A 19636-nucleotide genomic window follows, 5' to 3' on the forward strand; every position below is an offset into this window, starting at 1 on the left:
AAATCTTCATTTTGTTAGCCCACTGATCCAACAGGGACAGACCTCTAACGTGGTTTCTTGTGTCACTTTATAGACATAATAGGGAACATATAAAATATATGGGTGTCGCTAAGTGGGGAATTTCAATTACATTCAGCAGTTAAGCACTTACAGTCTAGATCTAGATATCATAAAAACAGCTTAAGTAAAATGAAAAATTGACTTTTAAAACATTATGTTACAAGACATCAGTCTTAAGCCCCAGGAAAACAGCACAATGATAGGGCCTAACTGCAAGGAGCCGTTATTCCAAATACAGGAACAACTCTGAACCAAAGGACTGCACCTGTTCCTGCCACACGTATTTCAGACTAACAAGGGAAACCCACAATCGTAACTGACCAAGTATGGTTCCATTCACCATGGAACTTCTAGTAAAGCACGTTTTCAGGAGAGAGATTAAAAAGATGATGGCATTAAGTAACAGACCAAGGAAACCACATCCACGGCACTAGAAGAGAACTTTTATTTTTGTTTTTTCGTTTTAAGTATGATGCTGAGATGAGTGTATAATGTACTGAACAGGAAATGCTCCTAACTGAAGAAATTTTTTTAAAAAAGAAAAGAAAAAGCTTAGCTTGTCCATTTGAATACCTAGACTAATAATCGCTGCTGCAGAAAAGTCACAAACCTGGGTGTACTGGTGCTGCAATAAAATTTATAAGTTCTGATATCAACTGAACCTTTAATACTGACTGACCATTTGTGTGTACATTCCTAGGCAGTTCTATCTCTGAATCTATCTAGAACTATTTCAAACTTTTTTAGACTATTCTAAAAATTCACCACAACCACCACCATCACCACCTTCAGTATCTTCAGGTTTAGATGAAGTCACAAGGGTGGGACCCTCAAGATGCAATTAGTGCCCTTACAGAAACAGCCACCAGAGAGCTAGTCAGTCAGTTAGCATGTGCTGCTCTGTCTCTCTCTATATATCCATGTGAGGACACAGGAAGAAGGCAGCTATCTACAAGCCAGAAAGAGAGTTCTCATTAGAAACACACCATGCTTGGCAGATTGAACTTGGGACTTCTGGCCTCCAGAACTGTGAGAAATTAATTTCTGCTGTTTAAGCCACCCAGTATATGGTACTTTTTTATGGTAACCAGAGTTGACTAACACAAACTCATAATTACAGCTGGAGATTCCACACTGGTCACAATTCCATCTTGACTTAATAGCAGTATCTTTAAGTTAACTACTTACTGCTGGTTTTGAGCTTGTTTTTTTGTTTTTATAAGTGCTACCTTTCAGAAAATAATTGCAGAAAATGAAAAAGTATAAATGAGAAGCATGAAACCATAAACAGGTATGTGCAAGCCTAGTGAAATGCATCATCAATCTAATGAAAATGGAATAAAAGATACTTACCACCACCAAGAATGTAAGAATCCTGGTGGCTCCCCCAACGTGATGTTCTTTTCCCATCTTATCTAAAATGAATAAAATAGATATTAAACACTCCTAATAATACTTTCCCCACACATATGAGAAAGCAATATTTCCCCATTTAAAATATTAAGATAGTATATAGGATTTTAATCATTTTCATGTTACTCTTTATCCAAGTTTTACAAATACTCATTTTATATTATAATTTGCTGACTGAATAGTCTGAGAGAAGATGCCACCATTATTTTCCTGAATTTGTTTCCCACTGTGCCAGAATTTCAGAAGGTGTTTCAGGATCTTAAGGCACATGAAAATCACAATTATTAACACCAATATGGAAATCAGCTATCACCACTAACCCAGACACTTGCAAGGACTTGGGCTTAATATGTACAAACTACAAATTAAACTTCAAGGATTGAATTTTTGAATAAGTTTCTGATTTGAGGGAATGGAACTGAGAAGGCATATGTAAGAATTTTAAAAGACGGTGATATTAACTTTCCAATTATTTATATTTCAGATGAGTTGAAGTTCACTATAATAAAAATTTAAAACAAGGTCAATATTCTCAAAATTGAAAGTTCTGATTAAATTCTTTTTACAAATTAAATTTAAAAATTGCAAAGCTGAGTGTGTATTTATACAGTACCTTTTCTAAGCACTGGATAGCATTAAGAAGAAAAGATAAAAATCTTTGCATTCAAAGAGATTACATTTTAATAGGAAGGACTGCTGTTGTTTAGTCTCTAAGTCAAGTCTGACTCTTTGTAACCCCATAGACTAGCCTGCCAAGCACCTCTGTCCATGGGAGAGAATACTAGAATGGGTGGTCATTTCCTTCTCCACAGGATCTTCCTGACCCAGGGATCGAACCCACAACTCCTGCATTGCAGGTGGACTCTTCACCATTAAAGAAAAACCCAGAAGGGAAAATAGACCATAACAAATGCCCCTGTCCCATCCCCCCCAAAAAAGATTGCATTTATACTAGAAGTAGAAGGTGACAAATGCTATGGAGGAAGATAAAGCAGTGAAGGAGGATAAAGAGAACAGACAAACTGTAAGAAGTTATAATTTTAGCTAAGGTGATCCAGCTTCAAGAACAAACAACTCATATATAAGTATAGCTTTTAGTTTTTTAAATAACTAAAAAATAATTTAACAATACTCCGATCAGTAAAATGTGTCCATTGGCCCTTACCACTACTAGGAAGCAAACAACTATAAATACTGACTAACAGAATTCTTTCCATCACCTACTATGGAAGAAGTTATCCCAACAGGATAAAAGACAAAAATATTTTAAAATAAAAACTCGTGATTCTAAATGTTAAAACAAAAAAACCCTCTTTAAGGAAGAGATGTAAAACTTAAGCATAGTTAAAATCACTAAAACCGATAACATTTTTAGAGTGCTTATGCACACGAAATATAAATCAATGAAAACTTTGATATAAAAAAGTAATGTGCTATCAAAAACCAGAGAAATTCTCTGAAGATTAGAAAATTATGTATGTGATAGCCATTTTAAGAGCTAAAAAGTGAAACTCTAAGAATTAATCAATTTAAATTTATAAAGTTTAAACATAAACAATGAACCAGAACATGTTATATAAATGGAAGCCAGACCCTAACTTGAATTCTCCTAAGTAGTAACATTCAAAAATTTTTTTTAAATCTATGCTACCTTTTATCTGAAAATTTTAGGTAATCAATATTTTATCTTTTTTGGTTCATGAAAAATAAGAAATGGTACTTAATGAGTCTTATGAGAAATAGAGCTCTGATGTCCTGCTAAAGTTATAACTTAGTCAAAAAGCTGTGTCTCGTCTTTTCTCTTACCATCTTTTCCCAAGTCAATGTCTTCTTGAAAGGGCATAATGATGGACCTCACAGATAAGCTCCAGACATACTAATATTCCTAATAACTGGAATTATCCTAAGCATAAAAACCGGAAGTTTTTCAAAGTAGAGTTCTTACGTTTCATCTCAGCTCATCTTGACTTTACCTAATACAACTGTGAAATACTTATAAGGAGAATGTGAGATGACTTATGAAGAGTCAAAGAGGCATGACTAGGTCTGAATGACAGACTGCTAGAGGTTATTAGACTCACAGTCTAACAAGAGTCATGCTGCACTGCATCACCTACTAAGCAGTCTCTTTCTTGCACTTTCACAACTTCTACTGTCATCAGATGTTTCAGGAGGTAAGGTACTCTAGGAAAAAACCTATATGGTTTATATTTGATATGGTCTTCTACAAGAGGAAGCCTGAAGTTAATGTATTTGTATTTTAAACAGTATAACATCTTATTACCCCTAAGAGAAACAAAATGTTTCACAAACATCATCTCTTTCATCCTCAAAATATTCTTTTCTATATCATGAGTGAAGTTCATCTTTCTCACTTTAAATCACAAGTCTGTGGAAGACTCAGCTAAATCTTCGGTCAAACATATTTAAGTTAACACAAAAGTCATCCTTTCACAGTTATTCAGTGAACAACAACCAATGTGCAAGGTATTTACAAAGAGGAGATGGTTCTACACAGGAATATGTTTCCACAGTGAATGGCAGTCTTTTGCCTCTAAACTAATTACTATTCTTGTTACATGCGTGCTTAGTTGTGTCCAACTCTTTGTGACCTCATGGACTGTAACCTGTCAGGCTCCTCTGTCCACGAGATTTTCCAGGCAAGAATAGTGGTTGGGTTGCCATTTTCTCCTCCAGGGGATCTTCCCAACCCAGGGATCGAACCCATGTCTCTGGCATTGGCAGCTGTATCCTTTACCACTGAGCCACCTGGAAGCCCCAAATACTACTAATACTAAATAATACTTATTTAGAGAAAGCATTAGATGATATTCAGGAAAACAGAACCTGATCTACAGAAAACTTTGTCACATTTACTGCGGCACTGTTAAAATGAAAATTGGAAACAACCTGAAAAACATTCACCAACAGTGAAGGCAAAATAAAATTTACTACTTAAACACTACAGAATAGTGTGTGATCATTAAAGAGAATAAGATAAATCTATATGGAAAAAGGACTATGATAGACTGGTTTTACAAATGAGATTAAGAAAGGCTACAAAATAATACACACATAATAATACATACCTTTTCTGTTTAAACATATGTGTGAATATATATGTATGAACTTCATTGTATGTATATTTAAAAAATGACACCAAACTTACAACTATTATCTCTGGAAAAAGGTAAAGGACTTTCATTTTGAAGTCATATTCACACATATAGTTTAATTTTTTTAGCAAACATAATGATGGATGAGGTTGAGGAATAGCCAGAAAACACCTCTAAATGTCAAAAGTCACTTTAGAAACAATTCTTCTGCTATTTATGAAGAGGCATTTTCTGTTGTACTGAGTTTCATGGGCTTCAGACTTGTTCAGGTCCTTAAGTGGTATCTATGCAAATAATTTCTATTTTTTCTTCTTGTATTATTGAAGCCTCTGTGTGTATTCCCTAGTCCTTAGGCTTTTGCTCTTTAAATCATCCACCTCCCTTCCTTCCATCATCAGTCCAGCTAAACGCTGTATTTTCCTGTAACCTTGTAAATTGCAAGGCCAATGCCTACCACCATACCTTACATCTGAGGGCCTTGTCTGTGATTAGGCAGTGTCTCTGTAATATGATCTAGTGTTTTCAGCATTTCTATATAAATGCAGAGCCAAACAATGAATCATGAATGAACGGTATACTGGCAAGAATAAGACATGCCATATGGTTTATAAATGAAAATTATAAATTTCATTGAACATACTCTCTGATATAGCAATTCTTCTAGGAATTTATTAATATGGTCACATGTACAAAGTTACATATAAAACAATTTTCAATGAAACATCATTTGTAATTGCAAAAGACTGGAAACAATATAAATGTCCATTAGTAAGGGGACTGGTAAACTATACTATGGCACAGGTCATAGAATGAAAAATGCTATAACCACAAAAAGAGAATATTTATAAAGTTTAGCGAACTGACAGAAAGCAACTGAAGTAAAACAAAAATGAAAGCACAGTGTGTATAATAAAAAACCTGTGATACACACACACACACACATACATACACATATACTTATTATTTCATCATTATTTGCTCTGGAAAGGTATACTAGTCATTTACCTATTACCTCTCAGCCCCACACCCACCCTCCCACATCCTCCATTCTACACTCAGTACTTGGATTCTGAAAATTACATTTCCTTGGCCCCTAGCCAGCTAGTTTCCCTTAAGTTCTATCAGGAGATACCAGTAGGAGATCAAAGAGCTGGAGGAAGAAGAGAAGCTTCCTGCCCCTGGCTCCAAGCGAAGTGGCTGCTTGTGCAGAAGTGGCAGCAAAGCAGAGGCGGGGCACTTCTGGATGCTGGCAGCACCCATTTTGGGGGGTTCTAGCTTGGTCAGTGTGGGACCACTTTAGATGATCTAGATCTACTTCAACAGCATCGCCAACAACACAGCAGTACATCCGAAGCTCATGACATCCAAACTTTACAGAGTATTCCTAAGTACTACCATACTTTTTGAAAACCAGTATTAAAAAAAATTAATATCATAAAAGAATAACGCTAGTTCCTATGTTAAGAAAAGAATCTGTACACCTATGTATAGGCTTCCCTGGTGGCTCACATGGTAAAGAATCTGCCTTTAACGCAGGAGACCTGGGGTCAGTCCCTGGGTCGGGGAGATGTTTGTTCCTAGAAAAACTCCTGAGACGTCTAAGTTAAATATAATCTACTATTCCTACTAGTCGTCCATGTATAGAAGTATAGGTGCAACTATACAGTAAATGTAATACAAGTGAAAACTTTTACATTCTAATTTTAAAAATTAAAGCAAACAGATGTACAACAGGAAGAAAAATCTGATTGCACTCTGAAGGAGATGTAATTCAAAACTGTGCTATTCAATGTGGTACTCATTAACCACATGTGGCTCTTTACACAGGATTAATTGAATGTTCTTCAATTTCTCTAGCCACTTTTTAAGGGTTCCATTGAAACACGTGACTAGTGGAGAACTTACTGAACAGCAGAGATTAGAGATCATTTCCATAATCATGGAAGCTCTGCTTTAGAAGGAATGCAGAAGTCTTTGTAAGGAGAAAAATTTTTTTCTTGGGAAATTGGGAAAACTCCTTGATGGATCCTTCCTATGTTTGGCCCAGAAAGGCAAAGGCACTTAGAAATGGTTTGAAAGTAAAGAACAGATAGCTAATATTCTACATAATAAAATAACAAGGATTTAGGAGGTTGCTAATAGTCTCCAGGAAGGAGTAGTCTGGGGCTCTGGAAGTATTCAGGAAAGGAGCCACTGGGAAACTTGCGAGGACTCAACGAGACAGAAGGCAGAAGGAGTCTTCAGGACAACAGCTGGTGAGAAATTCTCTATGGCAAGAAAACCAAAGAACTTAAGGATAGTTGTGTCTAATCAGAGTCAATGTTGTTGCTTGTACTGTACTTAATCAACGCTTAATAGTCTTCAGTTTTTCCCTAACTTTCAGTAAGAATCCTTCATACCCAAGAGCAATGCGTTAGTGGAGCATTAGGCTATGAAGGCTTGTAAGCTCCAGAGATATTAAAGAGGACGTGAAACAATCTGTCATATTAGGGTTTAAGTTGGAGTCATTTTGGTAGAAAAGGTAACCCTAGGAAATAGGAAGGTTGTAGGCTATCCAGGTGACAGACACTTGGAGCTATATGGAACATATAGTAGTGATTTCCTTACATGTTTCTTGAACTTTAACTTGGAGGCAACATAGTATAATGTGTCAGAACAATGACTGTGGGGCCACACTGCTAGATATGAATTGTGTTCTAAATCATATTTACTTACTCCATTTTCTCAATTATGAAAACAAGATAATCATAGTAGTACTTTAAAGTTGTGCTGAGGTTTAAATGGGTTAGTACATATGAAATGACTTGAAAGACCTGGCATGTGGTAAGTGCTCAAAAGTGCTATTTTGGAAATTCTTGACTGATTCTTTTCTATCTTGTGTAGTTTATTTCAAGAACAAACAGGAATTATCTTATCTAAAATGAAACAATGTAATCCAGCAAAAAGATAGTTTTTAATGAGCCCAGAGTAACATTTAGGATTTAGACATGGTTTGGAATCTATGATGAATCAGAGATAACAGTGAGCTTGTCAACACAACCTGGCTAAACAAATGTTTTAATTTCCAATACTATCTCTTTTAACTAGGAAAAAAATTGCTGGACTAATGAGTGTCCTAGTATTTTGACTGATAACCAAAGCTACCAAAAGCAATCCAATTTCCAACAGGCTAAGCTAAGGGCACTATCAGAAAGGCTAAGCCCAAGTGAGAACGTAGATGCTGAGATTCACATCTTGCTCAGATGATGCCTGGAGTTCCAACTTGACCTTCTTACCACTTAGTCCAGAAGGCAAATCCACACAAAATGAAAGAGGTGGTCCAGCACAGAATATCCTGGCTGGCCAGGGCTCACTAATGTCACAGTCATCCACACCCTCACTCATCCTGAGGGAGAAAGCCCAAACTGGAAGAAGCATTCTACTTCACCTTGAACCACAGTGAGGACATTGAATACTTGAGTAATTGGTGCCACTTCAGTCATTGCCTTTTTATCACAAATATCCAATTCAAATAAGTGAGTCTCATTTTCTTTAAGTTCCCTGTTTAACAGTACGAATTAGGTAAAAATCTGGTATAGCATAAGAATTTAGGTAAGATGGTTCTTTACTACACAATTGACTCAAGAAGTCATTCTACAACGTGCTGACTGTGCTAAGTCACTTCAGTCATGTCCGACCCCATGGACTGTAGCCTGCCAGGCTCCTCTGTCCATGAGATTTTCCAGGCAAGAATACAGTACTGGAGTGGGTTGCCATGCTCTTCTCCAGGGGATCTTTCCCACCCAGGGATCGAACCCGCGTCTCTTACATCTCCTGCACTGGCAGCTGGGTTCTTCACTAGCACCACCTGGGAAGTCCCATCCTACAGCAAGCAGTCTTAAAATTTCCAGACAATCCAAGTTAAAGAAAAGAGAGAAAAAGCAATGCTAAATTGGGAACAAAGCTGTAAAAGATTACACTGTCCATAGTTTAAGAGGATGGGTACAGACATTCACATAGACATTACAGTACAAACCTAACGATGCTATTCTTTTTCTTAGAAGAATAAAAGTTCCCTTGTGCCGAGAAGATAAGTCCAAGCTTCTTGGCAGAATACGCAAAGGCTTTCATGTTAAGAATGCACTATTAGCAGGGAGAGGTGGAGCCCTGAGAAAGCTTTCCTAGAAAAAGCTACCTCTGAGCTAGTCAAGGAGAGAAGGGGAGGAGATTTTAGGCAGTGAATAGCACTGAGTCAAGCCCAGATGAGAGACGCCTTCTGGTATGTATAGACAAACACAAGCAGCTGGAATGATGGAAACTTAAAGCATGGAGGATAATATAGCAAGCTATTGAAATTTTACCAACTGAAATTATAGTCAACGGTCCCCATCTGCAGGTTCCACATCCACAGATTCAAACAACCATGGGTAGAAAACACTTGGAAAAAATGTTCCAGAAACTTTCAAAAAGTCAAACTTGAAACTGCTCACAATGAGCAACTATTTACATATCATTTACATTGTATTTACAACTATTACACAGCATTTGCACTGTATTAGGTATTATCAATAACCTACAGATGATTTAAGATACACGTGAAAATGAGTGTAGGTTATATGCAAACACTGTGCTGTTTTAATATAAGGGACTTGATCATCTGTGGATTTTGGCATCCACGGGAGAGGGGGATGGAGTCCCGGAACTGATCCCCAGTGGATATGGAGGGATGACTATATCTAGAACTCTAGGGTGTACTCAGCAGTGGCCTATTACAAATCTACTTCCAAACTTTCATTTTAAAATCAAGATAATTTTAACTATACAAATATATATGTGTGTGTGTGTGTTTGTGTATATTTGTTTTAAAAAACTCAACAAATATTTTTTATTGCAGGATAAAAATTCCTTTTTGATTACTTTAACAACCCCACTCCCACAAACAACTATTCTGGAATGTATATTCTTTCAGAACTTTTACTTTACTTCACGTTCATAAATATGTACCCACAAAAATATATACTATTGCTTTATGTTCAATGGTTTTCATGTACCTAATCACATACACTCATCTCCAAAGTCCAGTAATACTGTATATCTTCCTGGAGTTTATTTTCAGACAGGAGTTTATTTTCAGCTTATCTGATTCCTCTTGTGAAACTGAACCAGATTGATAATGGAGGAATCCTCAGTTTTGTATTCCAAATGCAACCAGAGAAAATAAAATCATGGTAAATACTTGTTTAAAAATGTGCAAATCTCTTCTGAAATTATAATTTTATTTTTACCAAATAGCACTAGTAAAAGTTGTATTTCCATTTTCCATTGAGTTCAGAAGCATATCAGTACAGCATCTTGTTATCTGCTCAATCTACATAACTTATTTGAATCCAAATATCTGAACATCCCTAAATAAGTTAGCAACATTTTTTTTTTGATGAAATGGTTATTAATGTTGGCAAGAAAAAACAGATTCAGAAAGTTGAGCCAATTCAAAACAATTCTTTATCTAGGAAAAGTGATCAGTAACTCCTTTCATCAAGTTTTCAACTGCATTGAAACAAAAGTTTAAAATCTCCATAACTGACTTTCAGTTCAGTTTAGTTGAGTCGCTCAGTCGTGTCCGACTCTCTGACCCCATGAATCGCAGCACACCAGGTCTCCCTGTCCATCACCGACTCCCGGAGTTTACTCAAACTCATGCCCATCAAGTCGGTGATGCCATCCAGCCATCTCATCCTCTGTCGTCCCCTTCTCCTCCTGCCCCCAATCCCTCCCAGCATCAGGGTCTTTTCCAATCAGTCAACACTTAGCATGAGATGGCCAAAGTATTGGAGTTTCAGCTTCAGCATCAGTCCATCCAATGAACACCCAAGGACTGAAGTCCTTTAGGATGGATTGGTTGGATCTCCTTGCAGAGGTTTCTTTTAAATATAAGTTGGTAGTGATTAAGAATATAATTATTAAAAGTATCCTGTTTGCAATCTCAGTTGCTTCCTTTGTAACATCAAACAAGTGAATGTGATTCAGGTTATAGACCAAAGTCTTCTAATTTATGATTTAATCAGGGATAGATACGTTAAACTTCTGTCTTGATTTAAATATACTTTGAAATCACATTTTGATTATACTGCATATATTCCTTCTATGGTAAAACAACTGACTTAAGTTCTGAGCATACCTATCAATTTTCTTACTTGCAAATAGGCCCCAATGGTTCACATATACTAATTAATTAGTCTAATTAGATTGGGGGATACGTGTGTTTGTTTACCTGTGTGCTTGGTGGGGGATAGTGAATCTCAAGAAGGTTGTACCTCAGGCAGGGACTTTGGTCAAGGGGTTGCCTGTCATGTCCCTGATCTTGTAGAGGCAAACTAAGGAGATCACTAGAGACAACATAATTTGATCAGCACTGTCCCACAGAAATATAAACACAGGCTACAAGTGAGAGCCACGGATATAATTTTAAATTTTCTAGTAACTACTTTTAAAAAGAAAAATAACACTAGTAATTTTATCTAATATATCCAAAATATTATCCTTTCAATGTGTTCAAATTTTTTAAATTATTGATATTTTGTATTCTTTTGTTCACATCAAGTCTTCAAAACCCAGTGTGTAACTTCATACTTACAGCACTTCTCAGTTGGATCAGTCATATTTCAAGTGCTCAAAAAGCCATATTTGGCCAGTGGCTACCATACTGGACAGCACAGATACTGAGGGGAAACCAGGGGCTTTGCAATTAACATGCACCTAAGGTTTGAATTCTAGTTCAATAACTTACTAAGCTGTGTGACCACAAACTAGTTATATAAACTCCCTGAGTCCTGTAGTTCTTATCAGTAAATCAGAAATAATACCAGATACCTTGCAAATTTTCTTAGAACTGTAGATAATATGCTCACACATAATATAACTCAGTAAAGTCCTCCTCTTCCTCATTATTATATTAATTGAAGAAGAAAAGGTAACACTGTATGAAAACTCAAATTTAAGGTTTAAAAATTGTGAAGGAGAAAAATAGAAACAAGAACTTGAAGCAAGATTATCAAAATCTTTTTCTAACTTAAGTTCGGTCATCAACCCACTATTATCTATACAAAATAAAAACAAAAACCATATTTTCCAAAACTGTGAATAATATCAAAATAAAATATTTTTAAAACTAGAGATATGATAGTGTTTGCCTTTTTTTCTTAAAGCAAATTTGCTTTCTTGATTATTGTTGCTGAGGTTAATATTAGTTTCTATTCCTCGGTGGGGGTGGGGGGGAATGGCTAGAAAGTTGAGTAGGTAGTTATTTGCACAGAAATGGCATTTTGGGATATTGCAAATGCTTCCAATAATCTACGAAGACTACATTATGCATTTGGATAACTGAACATTCACTATTTTCAAATAATTGTTACATTATATTTTTCATTCACTTATATAGGACATCAAAATACAATACAGAAAATATACGTAAAACATACCTCTGATAAAAATGTTTGGGCCGATTTCTGAGCTCCTACATGGAGCAGATACTCATATACGTAGAGAGCTAACCTGGGAAAAGAATAAAATATTTATTGAGAAGAGGTATATTTAAATTCATTCTTTAAACAATGTATACACCTTTTCATTACAAAAGTATTTTTCACACTAACAGTGACAGAAAATCAACTCTTCCAACATCTTTTCAATGGGAGTTTATACATGTATGTTCAGAAAGAACTTTAATTAAAATAGGACACACAAGAATAAGACACACTGTATCTTTTGGCAAGAAACACCTAAATAAGGATTTTTTTGTCTTGTATCATCTAATTTATCATATTCTAAATTCTCTTTTGTACCTAATATGAATTATTAATTTAAAACCAAACATTAATAATTCCCATAACCTATGTTAAGGTATAATTATTAGTGTAATAAATAATTGGACATTTACAACAACACTATATCCTTCCATCTTTTTAGTGAATGTTGTTATAAACTCCAGCTGTTTACACACCCATATGCCAAAATGGACATTGAACATCCACTGTAATGTTTATTCAGGACTTTCTCCTTATTCTTTGGATGTTATTGTTACACCAACAATATTTTAGTTTATAAGAAACTCAAATTAACTGCAAATCACAGGGTTAAGTAAATTTTAAAGATACTAGATTATATTAGGCATTTGGGGACTTACAATTTAAAGGTTAACACAAAAGTACATATAAATTCATCACTCAAATATAGAATATTAAGTATGCACTATCCACTCATAGTATTCTCATTAACTAGTGGATTCAGAATTTTAAGCTAGACCATGTGGCTCAATTTTAGTTAAGCTGTTAACAAAATATTATTCATAAACCCAAATTAGTCTGAGGCAGTATTTTTAATGATATCTTGGACCAATGCCCAGATAGCTCACAACACTTCAGTTTCTGCGACACTGTATTTACCAATATTGAGCCAGGTTTACAGTAAACAAAACAATGCAACAATAACCACAATTCTGTACAGCTACACCATTTATCTTGCCAAGTGAATTTATGATTGTTAAAGACTGATGGCATTTGCAAAAATGAGTATTTTCCTCATGTTTATGAAAACATAACATGTACTTGTTATGAAAAGGGAAAGCCTGTATATAATCATTGCTCTGTCCATTTAATTATTTCTCCATTCCAAAACTGTCAAACACTTAAGATGAGAGTCTTTCTGTAGTTACCAAGCACCATGAATAGATACATGTTAAAGTTACTCAGAGATGAAAAGTATGTTGTTGACAGTGAGTATAGAAACATAATTTAGAAACATCTATATGGCTCAGAGGTTAAAGCGTCTGCCTCCAATGCGGGAGACCCGGGTTCGATCCCTGGGTTGGGAAGATGCCCTGGCGAAGGAAATGGTAACCCACTCCAGTATTCTTGCCTGGAGAATCCCATGGACAAAGGAGCCTGGTAGGCTACAGTCCACGGGGTCGCAAAGAGTCGGACACGACTGAGCGACTTCACTTTCACATTCTCTTCAAGTTGAACGCCGTTTCCTAGGTCGGTGCTTCTCAACTCGTCTTCTGCCCTAACACCGCTGAGGCATAGTCACACCCCTGTGTGATGCTCCGTGGGGAAGGTTCATACCAACATACAGCATACGGGATATGGGAACTGAAATGTTCCTGTAGTTTCAAACAAACAAACCCCACTGGTGATTCTTATCACACATTCTTCACACACACGCTCCACGTACCCTGCCCTCTACTAACTGCTTCCAACCCTATCACATGATGCCCTGACCATGATGGCAGGTTTCATCTAGAAACAGAAAATAGCTGTGAATTTCTCCTGGAGAGACTAAAGCCTCAATTTGCCTGCCAGTGGCATCATGGCCCTCCTGCTATTGCCCTAGAGCCTCATGTTATTCCTGTGGGTTGTAAAATCGTGGGCCTAGAGCCAAACCAGCGGTGAAGGCTAGAAAAGAAAGCCAGGTCCAAGTCAAGGGCCCAAAAGTAAGGATGTTCCAGCAAGCTTGGAGAAGCTGAAGGTTGAGAGGCACTGAGAGAAGCAGGTCCTTGGCGGTGGGTCCAGGGGTGGGGATGAGGTAAGAGAGGTGACCGCAGACAGTCAAGGCCAGGGCTCGACTTAGCTGTGTCCTTGAAATTCAAACCATTCCTTAAAGTTGAGCAAGCCACTTCCTTGGAATCTCTTCTTCGTAATATTAAAGAAGATAATATATTTCTTATATGTTTCCCCCAATTAATTAGGTAACAAAAAGTGTATCTCTTTATAAGTAGAATTTAAAGCAACAATCTCCCCTCTTTCAATGAGTCCAGGACAGTGATTCTAAAAGATGTATTGGTGAGGGCAGAGAATCAATGAGAGGAAGGGGTTTCAAACTATAGAACTAAAGATTCTGAAGCATCTTCCTAGGCGTGTACCTGTCCTCCTATCCTTCAAATCTAACCTGTCACAGCACATGATATTTTTACCAACAGGGTGATAAAACAGGACAGGGCTGAGAAAATCTACCTACAACGCCGCCTAATGTATCCTAACATTCTATCACCTCCCTGGAACAAAATGAATGCTTTCCAGGCAGTCAGGTCCTGTGCTCTGGAAATATTGGTAGGGAAGCATCACATAGGTGAACAATTAATCAACTCGAGTGCCATGTGGCCGTGAAACACATCACTAGCAAACCTCCGAATTTTAACTACCATCTCTGTGTATGCTTGCTAAGTCGCTTCCGTAATGGTGTCCAACTCTGCAACCCCATGGACAGCAGCCCACTAGGCTCCTCCGTCCATGGGGACTGTCCAGGCAGGAATCCTGGAGTGGGTTCCCATGCCCTCCTCCAGGGGATCTTCCGACCCAGGGGTCAAACCCGCATATCTCACACCTCCTGCACCAGCAGGTGGGTTCTTTACCACTTGCGCCACCTGGGAAGCCCGCCTCTGTGCATAGGATTTTCCAAACCCATCTCTTTAGTCCTATCCTCTCTACCCAGCTACAAACCAGCTTCTCCAAATCAGTTTGAAATTTCTAGCAAGACAGTTCTCTCTTAACTTGGCCGTGTCCAGCGTTAAATTCACCTTCTCTGTCTGTTAACAGTACCCGTGCACACTTTCAAGGAAACAAAATTTCTGAGTCTCAGTTTCCTCATTCGCAAAATGGGAAGGATACTTTCCTTGCAGTGCTGTTGGAAGGACTGGAGAGCACAGCAAATAGTAGCAATGACTGCGACAGTCTCAGCTAATTCTGTCACATATTACATCGCCAAGCTAAGTGCGCCACAGCTGATTCTGTCACATACTATATCACCAAGTCACCAACGCCACGGTCGCCCCCACACTCGCCATTCCTTTCCACCCCACCTTGCTCCTGAAGTGCCGCTAAGAGCCACAGTGACAGAAGTGTTTCTTTTACCTTTAGGTGCAGATACTGTGGGTTCCCATTAGCTCCCTACAGAGGCATTGGGGTCACAGGAAATAAGAACCTTCAGAAGCTTCTGAGGGAAAAGCCCTGTAATAAATTAATTTTGTATGAAGACAAATGTTTCCAGGGGAGCAGGCAGTGACACCTGTCCATCCGTGCATGTGAATCACAGCTTGGTCCCTTACCCAGTAACATGAGATCACCAAACACTTTATTCAGATTCAGTTTCTACTGAACAGTGAAAATCTAAAGGTAAATACTGAATGTACAAATATTTTAAATGTGTACACTGTCATATTAACATGATCCTTTTCCTTTTTAGGATCTTTAAGAAGTTTACCTGCTTTTGAAAAAGCAAATCTAGTGGCTCATAAAATTAAAAAGTGAAAGTTGTTAGTCACTCGGTCGTGTCTGACCCTTTGTGACCCCATGGACTATAGCCCATGAGGCTCCTCTGTCCATGGGATTCTCCAGGCAAGAATACTGGAGTGGGTTGTCATTCCCTACTCCAGGGGATCTTCCCAACCCAAGGATCGAACCCAAGTCTCCCACTTTGCAGCCAGATTCTTTACTGTCTAAGCCACCAGGAAAGCCCCAGTGGCTTATAATGTAATCCAATTACATAGAAAAAAAAATTAGTAATCATGCAGCTAGAGTTTGGATCCAGAAAGCAGCCCCACTTTTCTTTTTAAACACTGATTAACAAAAAAGTATATCAAAAGTTCACGGATCATATACCTTTATCTTCATTTTGTTCTAAATTTCAAATAGATATCAATGACTGAGTTAACAAAATCATTTGACCAGCAACTCTAGAGAAAGACCCAAATCTGAAATAGCTCAAGACCTGCTTTACTCCCTGGTTACTGCAGGCACCACACTCTAAAATTAAGAGCAAAGACAGAGGTTACAAAAGGAGTAACGCTGAAAACAGCTAAAGCCTGAGCCCACTTGGCACTGCCCTCAAACACCACTTACGTGTCAGCCATGAATGGGATGCACATTCAGTTCACCATCTGTAAGTTACACATACACACTCGTGGTGCCATAGGAGGCAGAACAGAAAAGGCACTGACGAAACTTCACAATTCAAATCCTATCAATCCCCAGTTCTGATGGAGTGAAATCTATTTTAACTAGGCTTCATGGATTCAAAATCTCTTGGGGTGGACCAGTCTACAGTTTAATTTTTTAAACTGTTTACGAAAGGAAAGGGGGTAATTCCAATCACATTTTATTTGGTATGTAATTCTAACAAACGTAATTTTTTTATGAGTCACAAAATATATAATTAGAAGGGAATTAAAGATATATAAAAATGAAAAAAAAATACAAAAAGATGTTAAAACTCTGATGATCCCTCAGAAAGAACCAAATAAAACCAAAAAGCAATAATGGACCGAGAAAAGTGGATATATGACCCATAGAACAACAAAAAGCTAATGTGCTTAATACATTCTGCTCATATACTATAATCTGCCAGAACATGAAAATCTTAATTTTTAAATAATGAGCAAGGATGGACATTAAAGGCCAAGTAAGAAGAATGGCTACCTATGGCCAGTAAATAATCCTAAGGAAAAATATTCAACCTTCCAGCCACAAACCACGTTTTAAAATTTCCCCAATGAATGTAGCAAAGACTCTACAAACATTAAAGCATTCAGTGCCTAAAGAGTAAGATATGGAAGTGTAAGTGTACAGGTGAAAAACACAGAATGTAGAACAGCTTATATAGTACACTCCCATGTATACGACACATACACATGTGTATTCTGCCAGAGACAGTTCATATACCTACAGGCACAGGAGTAAGTAACCAGTGTCACTCCCCAAGCTTCCCCCTCTGGTGGAAACATGTATCCAAACAATATCTTTTATTGTAGGATTTTTTATCCCTAAGGAGTGGGAACCTAGGTTAAGAGGCAGACTTTTTTTTTTTAACTGCATAAACATTCTTCTGTTTGATTATTTACCCAGTAGTTCTTTCTATTACCTATTTTAAAAGAAATAAAGGAGCAAATGGGAAAAAATTAAAATAATAAACCTTTTGTAACCTCTGACCTAGTAATTTTTATTCTAAAAAACTGTTTTAAAGAATTAATCAGAAATCCAAACATTTTATAATGAAGTTTATGGCAAAAGTGTAGCAGTGAAACATTGGTAACCTAAATATCTGATGAGAGAAATAATTAGATTGTGATATATGCAGGTAATGGGAAAATACATTTTTGAAGATGTTTAGTGAAATGAAGAAATGTTCATAAGTCATTGTTAAAAGTGTGAGAACGTATACACACAAATATACCATACTACATTTAGAAAAAGAGTAGAAGGAAATTTAAGTTATAGCTGCTGGTAAAAACATCAATAACTGTAAGAAGAAACAAATGATGAGCAACTAATATGGATGTGGCAGAAACAATAAATAAAGCATAAAACCAGTATGGTCTAATTAGACTAGAAGCAAATACCCCCGTGCCTCCTTCAGAAGGCCTGAGGACAACTCTTGTAATAGCACTGTCATTATTATATATTTATCATTATTAATCATAATGTTAGCTTTGGGTCTCCAGTAAAAGATCATACTTTGTGCCATTCATGCTACATAAAGATCCAAGATATGTGGTTAGGTAAAAATACTAAACCGCTGATGTTTTCTGCAAACCTTTTTTCCCCAGTTTGTTGTCTGATTAAATTTTGGTCAGGTTTTCTGGGGCTTCCCTGGTAGCTCAGTCGGTTCCATTCCTGGGTCAGGAAGATCCGCTGGAGGAGGGATGGGCTACCCACTCCACTATTCTTGGGCTTCCTTTGTGGCTAAGCTGGGAAAGAATCCACCTGCAATGCAGGAGACCTGGTTCGATCCCTGGGTTGGGAAGATCCATTATTCTGGCCTAGAGAATTCATACAGTCCCTATGGTCGCAAAGAATCGCAAAATATAACTGAGCGACTTTCACTTTCTGGGGGGGCTGGGGAACAGAGAAGGGGTGACACATTTAGATACTTTGATTAAACTTTACATGTAGAAATAACTAATAATAATATGAAAATAAAAATTCTAAACTTCATAGAAAATGGGCAGAAGCAATAACAAACATCACAACTAATTTTAAAACATGGAAAACATTAAACCTTACTGGGAATCAAACAAATACATATTAAAGCAACAATGGGATTTAAATTCTCACTTAAATAATATGTAAAAAACTGGATATTCAAATACTACTGATGGTAATAAACTGGTACAGTTTTCAAAACCAGTTTGGCAGTAAGTATAAATCAACAACTTGCTAAAAAAGTTAACACACTTTGATCCAATAATATAATACCATTACTTGAGAGTCTAGCCCAAAGAAATTTTCCTAAATGTAGAAAAGCCTAATACACAAAATTTTTAACCAAAGGACATGTATAACAATAAAAACTAAAAAAATAAATAGGAAAGAGGCTGGATCTGTAGTAAAATATTTTGTATTAGTTAATTTCATATTTGAAAATATAATTCAGAATTTATATACATTCATTGAAAAAGCATCGAAGAGACTTCTCTCTGCTTAATTCTTGAACTTTAAAATGTGAAAAAAATGTCATAACCATACCCTCAAATAAAATTAGTTCATATTTACCTTGTGAAAATTGCTAAATCTAACAAAGAAACAAAGGTTCACCGTTCATGTGAATAAACTCTATTACATGGTTGCCACCATGTATCATCTAAAAGATCTAAGACAATGAAGCATTTAACTAATAGCACATCTACAACAGATACTATCATTTAAGAGTTTAATTACAGCTAATTCTCAACTACACTTATAATAAGAACTTTACAGTCTGGAAAAGGGGTAAAGAATTCACTCTATAATCCATCTATCTAATTTGAGATTAAATCTCTTGCTCTGAAGGAAACAGTAGGAAATAAGGAACTTTGACTAATGCATAAAAAGGGTATTTAAGACTATTGTTAATCTACAAAAAGGTTTTCCAAGCTAAATATAAATAAAAGGTGAATAATGCCTCTGCTACTGCTGCTAAGTCACTTCAGTCGTGTCCGACTCTGTGCGACCCCGTCCCTGGGATTCTCCAGGCAAGAACACTGGAGTGGGTTGCCATTTCCTTCTCCAATGCATAAAAGTGAAAAGTGAAAGTAAAGGCGC

General features: G+C 36.9%; 1 protein-coding gene across 4 annotated transcripts in view; it reads right to left on the minus strand.

Annotated features, from left to right (window-relative positions):
• Window positions 1-19636, minus strand: part of SSBP2 (single stranded DNA binding protein 2) — a 295979-nt gene that overhangs the window by 198938 nt on the left and 77405 nt on the right. For all 4 annotated transcript variants that reach the window (XM_020888072.2, XM_020888073.2, XM_020888070.2 and 1 more), the window contains exons 2-3: window positions 12047-12119; window positions 1414-1475 (exon numbers count right to left, since the gene is read on the minus strand). In XM_020888072.2, coding sequence (XP_020743731.2) covers window positions 1414-1475; window positions 12047-12119 — 135 coding nt within the window. The remainder of the gene's footprint in view (window positions 1-1413; window positions 1476-12046; window positions 12120-19636) is intronic.

This window comes from Odocoileus virginianus, chromosome 3, assembly GCF_023699985.2.
Source record: "Odocoileus virginianus isolate 20LAN1187 ecotype Illinois chromosome 3, Ovbor_1.2, whole genome shotgun sequence".
NCBI lineage: Eukaryota > Metazoa > Chordata > Mammalia > Artiodactyla > Cervidae > Odocoileus > Odocoileus virginianus.